We start from the raw sequence: 15187 nt of genomic DNA on the forward strand, positions 1-15187 counted from the left end.
GCCAAGTGTGGCCTCTTGCTCCTGGGAAGGAGCGAACCACGAGGCCTTTGAGCAGTGCTGGCTTTGGATCCAGGCAGAGTTGGCCTCAGAGTTGGCCCAGCCACCTCATTAACTCCAAATGGTGCAGTTCCTGTCTCTGGCTGCACCTGCAGCAGTGACCTGTGCAGGAAAATATGCAAATCCTGCTCTGGTTACCCCTCTGCCTACACACTGCAGCTTCACAGGGGCCTCAGTTCCTCACCTCTCCAGCCCTTGGTCCTGAGACAAACCAGCACAGTTTGATTCCTGGTGGGGTGAGGTCTGTGGGAAGCTCTGCCCTGTGCTGGCACTGCTGAGGCACCACCTCAAACCCTGGGGACAGTTCTGGGCCCCTCAGGACAAGAGGGACATGGAGGGGCTGGAGCGTGTGCAGGGAAGGGAACGGAGCTGGGAAGGGGCTGGAACAGCAGGAGCAGCTGAGGGAGCTGGGGGGGCTCAGCCTGGAGAAAAGGAGGCTCAGGGGGGACCTTCTGGCTCTGCAACCCCCTGACAGGAGGGGGGAGCTGGGGGGGGTCGGGCTCTGCTGCCAGGGAACAAGGGACAGGAGGAGAGGGAATGGCCCCAAGCTGTGCCAGGGAGGGTCAGGTGGGAGATTAGGGAAAATTCCTTCATGGAATAGATGGTCAGGCATTGAACAGGCTGCCCAGGGCAGTGGTGGTGTCACCATCCCTGAAAGTGTTCAAAAAACATGTGGATGTGGCACCTGGGGACAGGGGTTAGTGGTGACCACAGTGGTGGGGCTGGGTTGACTTGATAATCTTTGGGGTCTTGGATCTTCTGGGATTCCATGATCCTAAGCACAGTGCAGGAGGCTGTGCCCAGGCTGCTGTGATTGTGCACAAATACACTGAGATTTAGGGACAGACAAAACTGAAGCACAACCAAGAGCCACTGGGGGGTGAGGGAGGGAGGGCAACACCTCTGGGTGTGGTGCTGCACCCCAGTCTGCCTTCAAACCATGTCAGTGGGCAAAGGGGCAGCCCCAGCCTGTGCCCTCAGGTCCTGCCTCCCCTTCAAACTCCATCCAGTTCAGAATTCCTGCTGCAGGGAGGGCTTCCAGGATCCCCAGGGGGTGGGATCAGTGGCTGTGGAGCAGTGTGGGAGTACCTGTTGCAACAGCAGCTCAGTCTTGCATTGGCTTAAGCTGATTGTGAAATCACTCCCTGAGTTTTCCTGCTGGATCTTGTTGACCTTTAGAGCTCTAGCTGGGAATAACAGGAGTGGTTGGAAATACCCTCTGTTGCCTCAAGTGCTGTGGGCTGTAGCTCCTGTTTGTCTGTGAACTGGCTGGGTTTGGAACACAGTGGCTTTGATTTTATGCACACTTTGATGTTTTCTGGTGCTCAGTTACACCAGTTTCTCATGGCATCTGCCCCCGATGCTCCTGCTCACACAGGGATTCCTGGGATCAGAATCCTGCACCTGGGCATGTCATGGCCACGGGAACCAGGAGCTGGAGTTAGATCAGTTAGTGAATTCCTGACTAATTCTATTCCAAACTGAAAGCTCCTTGTCCCCAGATGATGTCCTGCTCCTCATTGCACTGTCAGGATGATGCCACCAGCCCTGATCTGGAGCTGGGGTTGCACCATGGGGTCTTTGCTGTTGTGGTGAACTTTGCAGACCCACTGTAGGCAAAACTTACTCCCTGTTAACCTTTAGAAATGATTAAAAAATCATTTTTTTCTCAAGTGGACTTTTTGGGTTCTTGTTTTTATCATCAACAAATCATTTTTTTTCTTTCCTTTAAGCAACATGTCCATGATGGGAGGAAGGAGAGCCTGGATGGCTTTGTGAAGACTTTTGAGAAGCTGCCTACAACTGATGGGTACCCTGGGATCTACGCCTTAGACTGTGAAATGGTGGGTCCATAAAGCTTTCTGGGGAAGGCCAAGCTCTGTTTCCTGACCTTCTTCTCTCTGTTCTCCTGTGGACTCTAAATCAGATTGGTCCTGTTCATGCAAATTAGGGATTGCTGTGTTTGATCTGGGGACCCGTGGCTGGCTGGCCCACCCTGAGCAGTGTTTGCTGCCTGGTCTCTCTGCACTCTCTGCTGCATTTTGGGAACTACAGCACTTAGGGAAGGGCTCCATTTGGCCAAAACCACGTCAGGGGGCTGAAGGGCAGTCACAGCCTCTGCCTCGTCCTCAGTTCCTTGTTCCTGCTCCCCCTTGACCTTCAGCCCGTTCAGAACCTGCTGCAGGGGAGGCTTTCAGGATGACCAGGGGGGTCCCCAGGGGGGTTGGTGTGTGCTGCCCCTCACTCCTGCCCTGTTCCTTGCAGTGCTACACGAAGCAAGGGCTGGAGCTGACAAGAGTAACTGTGATCAACTCGGACCTGAAGGTGGTGTACGACACCTTCGTCAAACCAGACTCCAAGGTGGTGGATTATAACACCAGGTAAGGACTGGAACACCAGAGAAGGACTGGAACACCAGGCAAGGGTGGTTCTTCCTTGGGACAGAGCTCTGTGCTCTGCCAGAACCTGGAGGGGTGGCTGGGAGCGCTCGTTGAAACCACTGACCACCACTTCCTAACAGCTGAGATGCTGTGGGGCCTTGAGGTGTCTCCTCCCTCCCAGCTCCCTCCTCTTGCTCTGCAGATTCTCAGGTGTGACAGAGGAGGACCTGGAGAACACGAGCATCACCCTGCGGGACGTCCAGGCCGTGCTCCTGAACATGTTCAGTGCAGACACCATCCTGATAGGGCACAGCTTGGAGAGCGACTTATTTGCACTAAAGGTAACTCGCTGTCCTGCCTTCCCCTCTCCCCTGGGGGTGTTCAGTGCCTCCTTGCAGTTTAGGAGGTGTTCATTTCCAAGGGCAGGTCTGATCTCTGAGCTGGTGGGATCCTGTCTGTGGTGGCAGAGCAGGGCAGTGGGTCGTGTGTCACTCGTGGTGTCAGCCCAGCTTTCAGTGCTGGTGCTGCCCAGGGTGACAGACCTGTCCAGAGGTGACAGGGTTGGATGGGCTGGGAGCAGCCTGCTCTGGTGGAAGGTGTCCCTGCCCATGGAATGCAATGAGCTTTAAGGTCCCTTCCAACTCAAACCATTCCATGTATTCTGTGACTGATCTGAAATCATTTGCCTTTCACCTCTGCCACGTTTGTTCTCTGCTCTCTGCCTGCTTTGCTGGGATTTGTGGGGTTACTTTGAGCACTTTGGGTCACTATTTTGACCCCTTTTCTGTCTTGTTTCCTGCCTGGCCCTCGTCAGCCTGGTCTGCACATCCCTCAGCTATCCTGCTGTCCTGCCAGGAAGGTTCCCTCCCCTTGCCCCCTGCACATGGATCCCAGGGCCTTGTCCAGGGCCACTGAGAAAGCATGTGGGAGGCAGGAGCTGAGTCTTTGCTCTGTGCTCACAGGCCAGAACTTCCTCCAGCCATCCTTCATCTCACAGCCCCCCTGCTGCAGCAGCTGTGGCTGCCAGCTCACGGCTCTGGGTTGGAAGCAGGAGGTTTTAAATGCCTGTAAAACGCTTTACCTCTCCGTGGCACCCTTTATCCCAGCCCGGGAGAGACTTCATCATCATCACAAAAACATCATTCACAGTTTTATCAGCTCGAGATGACTGCCTTGGCCTCTTAGAGGCATGATTTCCTCTCAACACTGCCAAGGGAAGGAGCCCAGAGCCATCCAGCAGGGCCTGACAGGCAGTGGGATGTCAGGTTTTAATGGCTGTGGCAGTAAAGTCGACATCTCGCTAATGGCCGTGGCCAGCTCCAAATGGTGATAGCACTTCAAGTTTTATTTAAAGCTTTATTATCCCCTTTCCTCAGCCTTCCTGATCTACATAAGTAATTACCATTGTGCCTGGGATGGTGCCAGAGCTGAGTGCAGCCCAGGACAGATTATCCATACCGTTGGCAGTTTTACACTCGCAGAGCATGGCAGGTTGTTTCTGTTCAAGTGTGGCTGTTCTCAGGCATTTTTTTTGGAGCTGGGCTGTGGAGCTGTTAGTGATGGAGCTACAGGTTGTCCTGCAGTATTAGCTGGTGCCTCAGAAGAGTTGAGGCAGGCAGGGAGATGGGATTATCAGGGTCCTGTAGGAGTCATCCCGTGTCGAGACTTGCAGAGCCGTCTCTTGGTCAGATGCAGGTTTATCTTTTAGACTCTGCATTTTATTCCTGTGCTCAAGATGTGGGATTGCCTTCATCCACCTCCCTTTAGCTCTCACTGAACACAGTTCTTGGCAGGAAAGGATTGCTCTTGTCTTAGCCTGAGAGTTAGAAATTAGTGTGAAAAAAGCCAGCCTACCCTGTGATTGTGGACTTGGGCAGGTGGTGCCTCCTGGCCATCCCAGGCCCTTGGTGCAGGGCAGGGAGCACATGGACCTCAGTTCCTCCAGCAGGATGTCACTTCACAGCTGCAGCATCAGCTTAGAGGGCTGGAGCCCCTCTGCCATGGAGCCAGGCTGGGAGAGCTGGGGTGGTTCATCTGGAGGAGAGAAGGATCCAGAAAGACCTTTGAACCCCTTGCAGGGCCTAAAGGGGCTCTGAGAGCTGGAGAGGGACTTGGGACAAGGGATGGAGGGACAGGACAAGGGGGAGTGGCTTCCCACTGCCAGAGGGCAGGGTAAGAGGGGATATTGGGCAGGAATTCTTGGCTGTGAGGGTGGGGAGGCCCTGGCACAGGTTTCCCAGAGCAGCTGTGGGTGCCCCATCCCTGGAAGTGTCCAAGGCCAGGCTGGACGGGGCTTGGAGCAACCTGGGCTGGTGGGAGGTGTCCCTGCCCATGGCAGAGGGTTGGAAGTCCCTTCCTACCCAAACCATTCTCTGATGTGATTCAGTGATAGGATCTCCCTGTCCCACCTCATCCTGGCTGAGCTGGTGCTGGTTAAAAGCTTCCTGGTGACTCACTGCTGAGGGACGGGAGGATTTCGGGTTGTTTGCACCCTGAAGGTCAGGCCTGCTCTGTAGCAGCAGGTGATGTGCACTGGGTCAGGTGCAGTTCTGTCTTGCTCATCTTCCCCACTTCTGTCCACATCTTAGAATCATCCCAGGATGGTTTGGGTTGGAAGGGACCTTAAAGATCATCTGGTTCCAAGCCCCTGCCATGGGCAGGGATGGCACTCTCTGGATCAGGCTGCCACTCACTAGGTCAAGCTGCTTCATCTTGAGAAGCAGTTGAAAGGCTGTTACAAGGTTGTGAGGTCAACTGATTCCCCAGTTTAGTTCTTCATTGTGAAAGACTCTGAGAGTTATTCCAGCCTGGCCAGGATATTAAGGACTGACCTGTCCTGTCGAGTTCCATGAACTGAGTCAGCCCTGAATCTCTGCTGCCTCGGATGTGGGATGGGCAGGGCTCTGGGGGCAGGTGTCTGCCTGGCAGAGCACCCTCCAAGGGGGAGTCACCTTCCTGCAGGACTGGTTGGGTTGGGAGTTGCTGGCGGCCCCGGGGCCGGGTGGTCGGTCAGTGCCGAGGAGCGTCTGTCCGTGTGGGAGTGGGACAGTAACCCCCTTTCTCTGGTGCTGCCTCCCTCCTGCAGCTGATCCACGGCACCGTGGTGGACACTGCCATCGTGTTCCCCCACCGCCTGGGGCTGCCCTACAAGCGGGCCCTGCGCACGCTCATGGCCGACTACCTCAAGCGCATCATCCAGGACAACGGTGAGGCTGGGGGGCTCCTGCCCGCCTCCAGGGCTCCTTGGCTCTGCCTTCCTCTGCTCCCATCCTCCTGCTCCTCATCTTTTTTATCCTGGCAGTGGCTGGGAGTGTTCCCCATGTGGAGTGTGAGCCCTGTGCAGTGTGAGCCCTGTGCCGGGGCAGCGGCGCTCTCTGCGTCCTTCCCTGGGCCAGGGGGGCACCAGTGGGGGTGAGAAGGCTGGGGGTGGCTCTGCCAAGGCCACGTCCTGCCCTCCCTCCTCTCTGTGGTCAACTCAGATTGACCTTCCTGTTTGAAGTGTGGCCTGTTCCTTTCTGTCCTCCCTGACCAGGGCAGTGACTGTCCCCCTGTGCTGGCACTGCTGAGGCCACACCTCCAATCCTGGGGGCAGCTCTGGGCCCCTCATGACAAGAAGGACATTGAGGGGCTGGAGAGTGTCCAGGGAAGGGAATGGAGCTGGGGAATGGTCTGGAGCACCAGGAGAAGGGTCTGAAGAACTTCTGAGGGAGTTGGGGGGGCCCAGCCTGGAGCAAAGGAGGCTCAGGGGGACCTTCTCCCTCTCTGAACTCCCTGAGAGGAGGGGGGATTTGGGGGGGGTCGGGCTCTGCTGCCAGGGAACAAGGGACAGGATGAGAGGAAACAGCCTCAAAACTTGAGGCACCAGGGAAGGTTCAGGTTGGATATTGGGAAAAATTTCTTCGCTGAAAGAATGGTCAAGAATTGGCCCAGGCTGCCCAGGGCAGTGGTGGGATCACCATCCCTGGAAGCGTTCAGGAAGCAGGCAGAGGTGGCCCGTTGTGGTGTGGATTAGTGGGCACAGCGGGGTTTGGTCCAGGGTTGGACTTGGTGGGCTTGGAGGGCTTTTCCCACCTGAACGATTCCACGTGCAGCAGGGGGGTCAGTGCCAGCCTTGTCTCTGTGTCCCCAGTGGAAGGCCACGACTCCAGCGAGGACGCCCGGGCCTGCATGGAGCTGATGGTGTGGAAGATCAGAGAAGACGCGAAGGTGAAGCGATGACTCGCCTCGTCCCTCTCCTGCTGCTCCCGCGCCTCCGTGAAGCAGTGCAATAATTGCTCAGAGTAACACTGTCCACCCGTGCACAGCAGCATGCTCAGCATTCCCCGGCTCTCCCAGCATCCATGGGACCCCTGGACTGCTGTGGGCACGGCTCAGCTCACACCCCCTGCCCGGGCAGGGCTCTGGGACCCTCCTCGTGCTCCCCCCGGGGCACTCTCTGCTCCAGCAGCTGCCTTGTGGGCCCAGCAAGGTGGTTTTGAGTAGCACAGCCAGGGAGAACTTGTTGGTTCCTAGGAGAGGCTTGTAGAGGTAGGTTGGATATGTGCAGAAGGATCTTTTTGGTTCAGTTAAAGGTAGATCTCGTACGTTTGTTTTTTTTCCAAGTGTAGCTTCAGTTGCCTCTGTGCTCCAGAGCTGGTTGGTTCCCACAGTGTTTGGAGATGGGGGAGGTGGAAGGAGGTCGGGCAGGAAGCTGTGAGTGAGTGGATTGCAGAGTTGGTGTGTGACTGGGAGGCAGGAGCTGAGGATCAGGCACCTGGGAAGAGACCCTGTGGAGCTGCAGGAGGGGGAGGCTCTGAGCAGCAGGTGGGAGAGGAACGAGGTGGGACTGGGGAATTGCCACGTGCTGTGACCCAGGGGAGGGCTGGCTGGCACCTGGTTCTGCAGGGCAGCCATGGGTGTCACACCTTGCCCAGAGCTCAGGGAGCCGTGTGGTGACACAGGGACAAAGAGCTTCCAGGGCCAGGCAGGAGAGCAGGCACCCTGTCCCTCCCCAGCCCTGAGCTTCCAGCAGGTCCCCAGCAAGCTGTGCAGGGATCAAGGTTTTGGGGGGACTTGGGTGCAGCTCAGATTGCACCTGAGGGTGGCCTCGGCCCTCTGCAGGACTCCCCACAGCCTGTCCCTCACACAGGGACTGTGCAGGCAGGAGCAAAAGCAATAGGGAAAAATCCTCCTTTTAAACTGGTTTACATGTTGGGTGGTTTGAGAAGAGCAAAGGATCCCACTGTTGCCTGTCTGGCCCCTGCAGAAAAGCAGCTGCTGAGAGTGTGACTGTCACCCTGGTGTGACTGGGGCAGACTGGGTGGCACTGGTGGTCCCTGCACCCAGACTGGGGCTGTCAGGGGACAGCAGAGCTCTGTGGCACAGTCCCCATGGATGGGGTCTCTCAGCTGGGCTCAGGCAGCAGTTTTGCCCTGTTGGCAGAGCAGTGACCCCCTCACCACCCTGGTGGCACTGGAGTTGTGTCCCCTGGGGGCTGCTGTGGTCCCCATGTCCCTGCCATGGGCTGATTGTGTCCCTCTGGGGGCAGAGGGGCCTGGGACCTGCTGGGCTTTGGTTCCTGTCAGAGCTGGGTCCTGCTCACTCCTTTGTACCCCGCTGGGCTCAGTTTGGGGACGTGGTGAGTGTCCCCAGCACGTCCTGCTGGCCTGTCCCACCCTGTGGGGAGCATGGCCTGGGCTCTGTGCCCTGGGCAGGGGTGGCAGATCTGCCCCAGCCCCTCCTGGGCTGCAGGGCTGTTGTGGGCACACCCAGCAGGGTCTCCCATCCCACTGCTGCCCTCGGAGCGAGGAGGGGGCTGTTCTGCCAAATCCTCCTGGAGCCACCAGGAGAAGTGGGGGCTGTGAAGGTTCCTGTTGCTGCTGAGCCCATCTGTGCTCCTGTTCCTTACCCCAGGTTTTGGGAATGCAGCTCCCTGCCCCTGCCCCAGTGCTCCACATCCAGCCCTGCAGCCTTGGGACAGCTTGGCCTGTCCCCCTCTCCCATGTCCTGCTGGGAATGGTGCTGTCCCTGCCCAGGCCGTGGGAGAGACATAGTTCAGTGCTTCCTGACCAGGGAGGGAAGGTTTGTTCCTGCTTCTGCCTCCTTTCCCATGTTTATCCCCCATTTATCTTCACCCCTGGCTGCAGCCATGGAATGTACCTGGAGCAGCCACTCATTTCAGACCTGGCTCTTGCCTCGAGGTTCCCCCGTTCCTTGACAGGCAGCCCCCTCTCTCCAGGCCTCCCCCAGCAGCTCCTGCCCTGGAAAAGCTGGAACATTCTAACATGGACCCCTCCAGGCAGGAGCTGGTTGCTTGGCTTGATCCCACTGCCTGGGCTCGGGGAGGCAGGATGTTCCTCCAGGCAGGAATCCTGCCAGGCCACGAGATCTCCCCTTCTTTTCCCAGCTGGGACCCCCTGAAATGAGGCTTCTGGGGTTGGTGTGTGGGGAGGTTGCCTGTTCTGTGGGGAAGCAGAACCACGTCCAGCCACGCCGTGGGGGTGGCAGAGCAGGTCCTGCCGTGGCCTCCCCAGGGACCCCCGTGGGCACCCTGGCACTGCCAGCCAGGGGCTTTGTGGTGGGCAAGAGCTGTTTGGGTTGTACAGAACGACTGTAACCTGTAACTTTTTGTAATTGTTTTTAATAAAAGGGTGTTGACTAGATGCACGTTCCTGCGTGTGGGACTGCTCTGCCTGCGGCCGGGCCGGGCTCGGGGGGTGCTGGAGCCATCCTGGAGCTGGGAGGGCCTGGACAGGCTTCCCTGGAACAGCCTGGAGCTGGGGAGGGCCTGGACAGGCTTCCCTGGAACAGCCTGGAGCTGGGAGGGCCTGGACAGGCTTCCCTGGAACAGCCTGGGCTGGAGAAGAGTTCAGCTGTCCCAGTGCAATGGGGTTGGGGCAGTTGCAGCCACGAGCACGGACTGGGAGAGGAACTCACAGAGAGCAGCCCTGGGGAGGACTTGGGGTGCAGGGGGATGAGAAGCTCCACACGCCCCGGCCGTGTGTGCTGGCACCCAGAAACCCCCGTGCCCTGGGCTGGTCCCACAGTGTGGGCAGCAGGGGAGGGGGGATTCTGCCCCTCTGCCCCCTCAGGTGAGACCCCCCTGCAGAGCTGCCTCCAGCCCTGGGGAACAACAGCACAGGGACGTGGAGCTGCTGGAGAGAGTCCAGAGGAGGCCACGGAGATGCTCCAAGGGCTGGAGCCCCTCTGCTCTGGAGCCAGGCTGGGAGAGCTGGGGGGGTTCACCTGGAGGAGAGAAGGCTCCAGGGAGACCTGAGAGCCCCTTGCAGGGCCTAAAGGGGCTCCAGGAGAGCTGGAGAGGGACTGGGGACAAGGGATGGAGGGACAGGACAAGGGGAATGGCTTCCCACTGCCAGAGGGCAGGGATAGATGGGATATTGGGAAGGAATTGTTGGCTGTGAGGGTGGGGAGGCCCTGGCACAGATTTCCCAGAGCAGCTGTGGCTGCCCCATCCCTGGAAGTGTCCAAGGTCAGGTTGGAGCCACCTGGGCTTGGAGCCGCCTGGGCTAGTGGAAGGTGTCCCTGCCCATGGCAGGGGTCTGCTGTTAATCCCTCCCTGTCCCCCCAGTGGCTCTGGAGCAGATCCCACACCTTTCCCAGCTCTCTGCTCTCTGCCCCTCCATGACCCACCAGCACCGGGGGGGAGCAGAGGGGCCTGAGGACAAGGGGTGAAACTGGTGCCCATCCAACTTGGAGTGCCCAAAGGAGGGGGTGTCCGGGGGTGCCACGGCCATCCCCTCCCTCTCTGCAAACCCTTCCTGCCCCCAGAGGTGCCCCAAGAGCAGGGCAGGTCCCGGCTCCTCCTGCCTCTGTCCTGGAGCTGGGATGGAGCCTCTGCATCCCCCCAGAGCCCGAATCAATCTCCCAAATGGGGCAAGGAATTAAAGTGCCAAAGCCAAGGAGCTGAATCAGCACAGAGGAAGAGGTGAAGGTAAAAAGTTCAAATAAAGAAATAATGGCCCATTAGATGACCTCACTGGCAATGTGTTTTATTTAACGTGCTGCTGATGGCAGGGGGTGCTCGGGAGGCTGCAAAAGTCACACCTGACTCCTGTTCTCTGCCACCTCCCCGGGCCTTTGGGGCACTGGGTGCTCTGGCATCAAACCTCCAGGTGCCATCCCATCCCCTGGGGGTGGCTGGTCCCTCTCCCCCCACCGTGTCCCCCCTTTGCAGGTGACCTGCTGCCATGCAGGGGTGCTGGCAGGGGGGTGACAACCCCGAGGTGACGCCTGGGAACCCCCGTGGTGCCCAGAGACACTTTGCTTTGTTGTTGTTTTGGAGCCTGGAGGGTGACAGGGACCCTCCGAGGCTCCTCGGGGCCCAGGGTGGAGGCAGGTGGAGTTTTTCGGATTATGAGAGCCCTGATCCCAGGGAAGCAACCCAGACATGTGGAGGGACAGATGGACACAAGGCTGGACAGGGCTTGGAGCAACCTGGGCTAGTGGAAGGTGTCCCTGCCCACGGCAGAGGGTGGCACTGGATGAAGTTTAAGGTCCTTCCCAACCCAAACCAGGCTGGGATTCAGGGAGCAGTGCCCCAGATGTGTGCTCAGGATCTGCCTCAGAGCTCTGTGACCACTTGTTTTTTCCCTGGCAGTCTCCCAGGGGCACTGCCAGAGCTGCCACCAGAACCCCAGTGAGGGGCTTTCCTGCTCTCTGAAACCTTTGCCCCCTTGTGTGCCTTTGTGCTCCAGGGCTTGGGGTGGGCTCTGCCTTGTCCTGCAGCACCTTCCCCCAGCAAGGGGCATCCCAGGGGTGTCTGTGTGTCAGCCCCTGCCACTGAACCTCCTGGCACAGCTCAGAGGTGACCGTGGCCATTGACCCTCTCTCTAAAAACCTTTTATCCCGGTTTGTCCGGACCCCTCCGGAGGGTGAGGGCTGAGGCAGGGGGATGAAGGGATGAGTGTCCAACACGTGTCTACAGGGTCCCTGTGTGCAGGCAGCAAAGCTCCTCACGTGGTGACATTGGCGTGGTGAGGCCCATCTGCCACTGCCAGTGGGGACAGGGATTCTCCTGGGTGGCAGCGGGGGATACCTGTGCCCCCCCCCAATGGCCCCGTGCCCCCCTCCCCTCCCATGGCCCTGTGCCCCCCCATGGCCCTGTGCCCCTCTGTGGATCACCCTGTGCCCCTCCATGGATCACCCTGTGCCCCTCCATGGATCACCCTGTGCCCTTCCATGGATCGCCCTGTGCCCTTCCAATGGATCACCCTGTGCCCTTCCATGGATCGCCCTGTGCCCTTCCATGGATCACCCTGTTACCCCTCCATGGATCACCCTGTGCCCCTCCATGGATCAACCCTGTGCCCCTCCATGGATCACCCTGTGACCCCTCCATGGATCACCCTGTGACCCTTCCATGGATCGCCCCTGTGCCCTTCCATGGATCACCCTGTACCCCTCCATGGATCACCCTGTGCCCTTCCACTGGATCACCCTGTGCCCCTCCATGGATCACCCTGTGCCCCTCCATGGGCCCTGTGCCCCTCCATGGATCACCCTGTGCCCCTCCATGGATCGCCCTGTGCCCCCGAAGTGCAGGGCAGGGGGTCTGTGACACTCCCCAGACATTGGGCTCCTTTGTCCCCAGCCCTAAACCCACCACAGGGTGAGGTGGGTGACACTTGTGTCGTTGCAGGGACTGGGATCCTCCTGCACCCTCCAGCCACCAGTGAGAGAGAGGAACTGGCCACACTGGGCAGCAGAGGCGAGAAACAGGTGTCAGCACCAGTGACCAACCCTGTCCCCTCCCCTGGCCTGAGGTGGCTGCAGGGTGGCCTGGAACAGGGGAGGAGGTGGAAGAGGAGGGTGGAAGGAGCAGGAGAGAAGGGCAGCAGGGAACTGGTTGTGCAGGTTTTGGAGGGGAGTAGTTTTTCGGTGATGGAGGTGGGTGCGTGTGCTGGGGCCCTGCTCGCTCCTGGCACCGCCCTCCAGAACGGGGTTTGGGACATCAGCGGGAGCCTGGGAGGTGCCAACCTGGAGGATGGCCGTGGGCTGCACCCCGAGGCTGCTCCCAGGCTGAGAAACAACCCCTGTCCCGCAGGGAAACGCTCCTAAATTATTATTATTATTTTCTCCCGAACAAACGGGGCTTTGTAGCTGCTCAGCCGCTCGGAACGGGGCACCTGGAGCAGCCTGAGGAGGGGGGAAAACTCCAGGTTTAACTCTTCCCTGTGAGGGGGCAGGGGCTGCACGGGGCAGCTCCCACCAAGGGTCTCCTGCACCCGGAGAAGGGGACACGCTGGGACAGCCTTTGGGGTGGCAGGAGAGGGGAATGGATTCACTGGGACAGCCTTTGGGGTGCAGGAGAGGGACTGGATTCACTGGGACAGCCTTTGGGGTGGCAGGAGAGGGAATGGATTCACTGGGACAGCCTTTGGGGTGGCAGGAGAGGAATGGATTCACTGGGACAGCCTTTGGGGTGGCAGGAGAGGGAATGGATTCACTGGGACAGCCTTTGGGGTGGCAGGAGAGGGAATGGATTCACTGGGACAGCCTTTGGGGGTGGCAGGAGAGGGACTGGATTCACTGGGACAGCCTTTGGGGTGGCAGAAGAGGGAATGGATTCACTGGGACAGCCTTTGAGGAGGTGGCAGGAACGGGGACAGGCTGGGACAGTTATTGTGGTGGTTGTAGGGGGGATGCCTGCACTGGGACAGCCACTGGGGTGCCCAGAGAGGGTCAAACTGGGACAGCCCATTGGAGTGGCAGGAGAGGGAATGGATTCACCGGGACAGCCATTGGAGCAGCAGGAGAGGGGACACACCAGGACAGCCACTGTGGTGGCAGGAGAGGGGACACAACCAGGACAGCCACTGTGGCGCCCCAGGAGCATCCTCTGCCCGGCCTCCCGGCGCTCCCTTAATTGCCCGGGGGGGTCACTAATTGCAGGGGGTGATTGATTGGTGAGATGTCACCCTCCCGGCCTCTGTTGCCAGGGTGACCTCGGCGCTCTCTGGTGTTCCGGGTTCCCGGGTGCCCAAAGCCACCCCCCCCTGTGCCCCTGTAGAGGGAGGAGGGACACAGGGGTGGGCTGTGGAAATCCCTTTCCGTCCTCCAGATCCAGTTTGGTGCTGCAGGAAGCAGAGAGTGACTGAGTTTGGGGCCGGGCCTGTCCCTGCTGTGCCCTGGTGGCCACTGGCCCTTCCCGGGGGTGACCACCTGGGTCTGAGGGGGGTTGGCAGGTTCTGGTGCTGCTCGTGCCACAGGGGGAGCAGAGGGTGGGAGGTGGCAAGGTGAGGGCCAAGATGCTGAATTCCCTCCTGGGTGCTGCTCCAGGGCTGGACATCAGGCCCTGCTGGATCCACAGGGATCGCCATGGGAGCAGGAAGGGGCCGTGGGCAGGGCTGGACTTGGGGAGAGGGAAGGGAGAAGGAGCTTGGAGCAACCTGGAGTAGTGGGAGGTGTCCCTGCCCATGGCAGGGGGTGGAACTGGGTGAGCTTTAAGGTCCCTCCCAACCTCAACCAGTCCTGACTCCAGGACTCCCCAGCCCAGCCCCACTCTGGCCTTGCCCTCTCTCTCCAGACAAACGTCCCCTCCTGCCCCTTGTGCCCCAGACCCGTCCCCTGGAGCTGGACCCCCCCTCAGCAGCTTTGTCTCCAAACGTGTGTCACCGTCACCAGCCCCTTGGGAGAGGCTTTTCCCTCCTTTTCCAGGAGGTGAGGAGCAGCCCCAGGATGGGGATGTGCCCAAATCTGCCCCACCACTGCTGTAGGTCAGGTGCTGCCAGTGTCACCCAGGCACTGTGGGGACATGGGGACACAGGGACATGGGGACACATATGGGGACATGGGAACAGGGGGACATGATGACCTATGGGGACACAGGGCCATAGTGACATGTATGGGGACATGGGGACACTTATGGGGACATGAGGACACGTATGGGGACATGGGGACACAGGGACACGAGGAACACATCTGGGGATGTGGGGACACTTATGGGCATATGTGGACATGTTTGGGGCCAATGGGAAGACATATGGGGGAACGGGGACACTTATGGGGACATGAGAACCCATATGGGGACACAGAGACACATATGGGGGCATGAGAACACATAATGGGGACACAGGGACACATATGGGGGCATGAGAACACATATGGAAGACACAAGGACACATATGGGGGCATGAGAACACATATGGGGACACAGGGACACTTATGGGGACATGAGGAACACATATGGGGACACAAGGACACATATGGGGGCATGAGAACACATATGGAGACACGGGGACACTTATTGGGGATATGAGGACACATACAGGGACATAGGGACAGGGGACATGGAGAGACATGTATGAGACACGGGGACATGGGAAAACGTATGGGGACACTTCTGGGAACATGAGGACACGAACAGGGATATGTGGACAGGGGGGTGTGTTTGCAGACATGAGGACCCAGAGCCGTGGGGACACACGTGGGGACATGAGGGCACAAGGACACGTATGGGGACAGGGGACACATTTGGGAACCCAGGGACACAGCAGGTGCTGTTTCTGGGGCTGGAAGGAGCCATTCCTGGCTGAGCAGTAAATGCTTTATGGACTGTGGGGCCGCGCTGGGGGAATCGACCCCCGGGTGTCTGTGGTTAATTACGGCCGGCAATTAATCTAATGACGGGGGAGGCAGGACCACTGCGGGGGTGCAGGATGAGTGCAGGGCACAGGGCAGGCACGGGGCTGGCTCTGGCCTCGCTGGTTTGTCGCCAACCTGAGGTGGCCTCTGCCGGGTTCGCGGTGCCG

General features: G+C 59.2%; 1 protein-coding gene across 2 annotated transcripts in view; it reads left to right on the forward strand.

Annotated features, from left to right (window-relative positions):
- REXO1 (RNA exonuclease 1 homolog) overlaps positions 1 to 9079 on the forward strand; it is a 43008-nt gene extending 33929 nt beyond the window's left edge. For both annotated transcript variants that reach the window (XM_064637384.1, XM_064637383.1), the window contains exons 12-16: positions 1791 to 1901; positions 2323 to 2438; positions 2641 to 2779; positions 5524 to 5644; positions 6568 to 9079. In XM_064637384.1, coding sequence (XP_064493454.1) covers positions 1791 to 1901; positions 2323 to 2438; positions 2641 to 2779; positions 5524 to 5644; positions 6568 to 6656 — 576 coding nt within the window. In that variant the 3' untranslated portion in view covers positions 6657 to 9079. The remainder of the gene's footprint in view (positions 1 to 1790; positions 1902 to 2322; positions 2439 to 2640; positions 2780 to 5523; positions 5645 to 6567) is intronic.
- The last annotated feature ends 6108 nt before the right edge of the window (positions 9080 to 15187 follow it).

The sequence above is a fragment of the Pseudopipra pipra genome, chromosome 27, assembly GCF_036250125.1.
Source record: "Pseudopipra pipra isolate bDixPip1 chromosome 27, bDixPip1.hap1, whole genome shotgun sequence".
Taxonomy (NCBI): domain Eukaryota; kingdom Metazoa; phylum Chordata; class Aves; order Passeriformes; family Pipridae; genus Pseudopipra; species Pseudopipra pipra.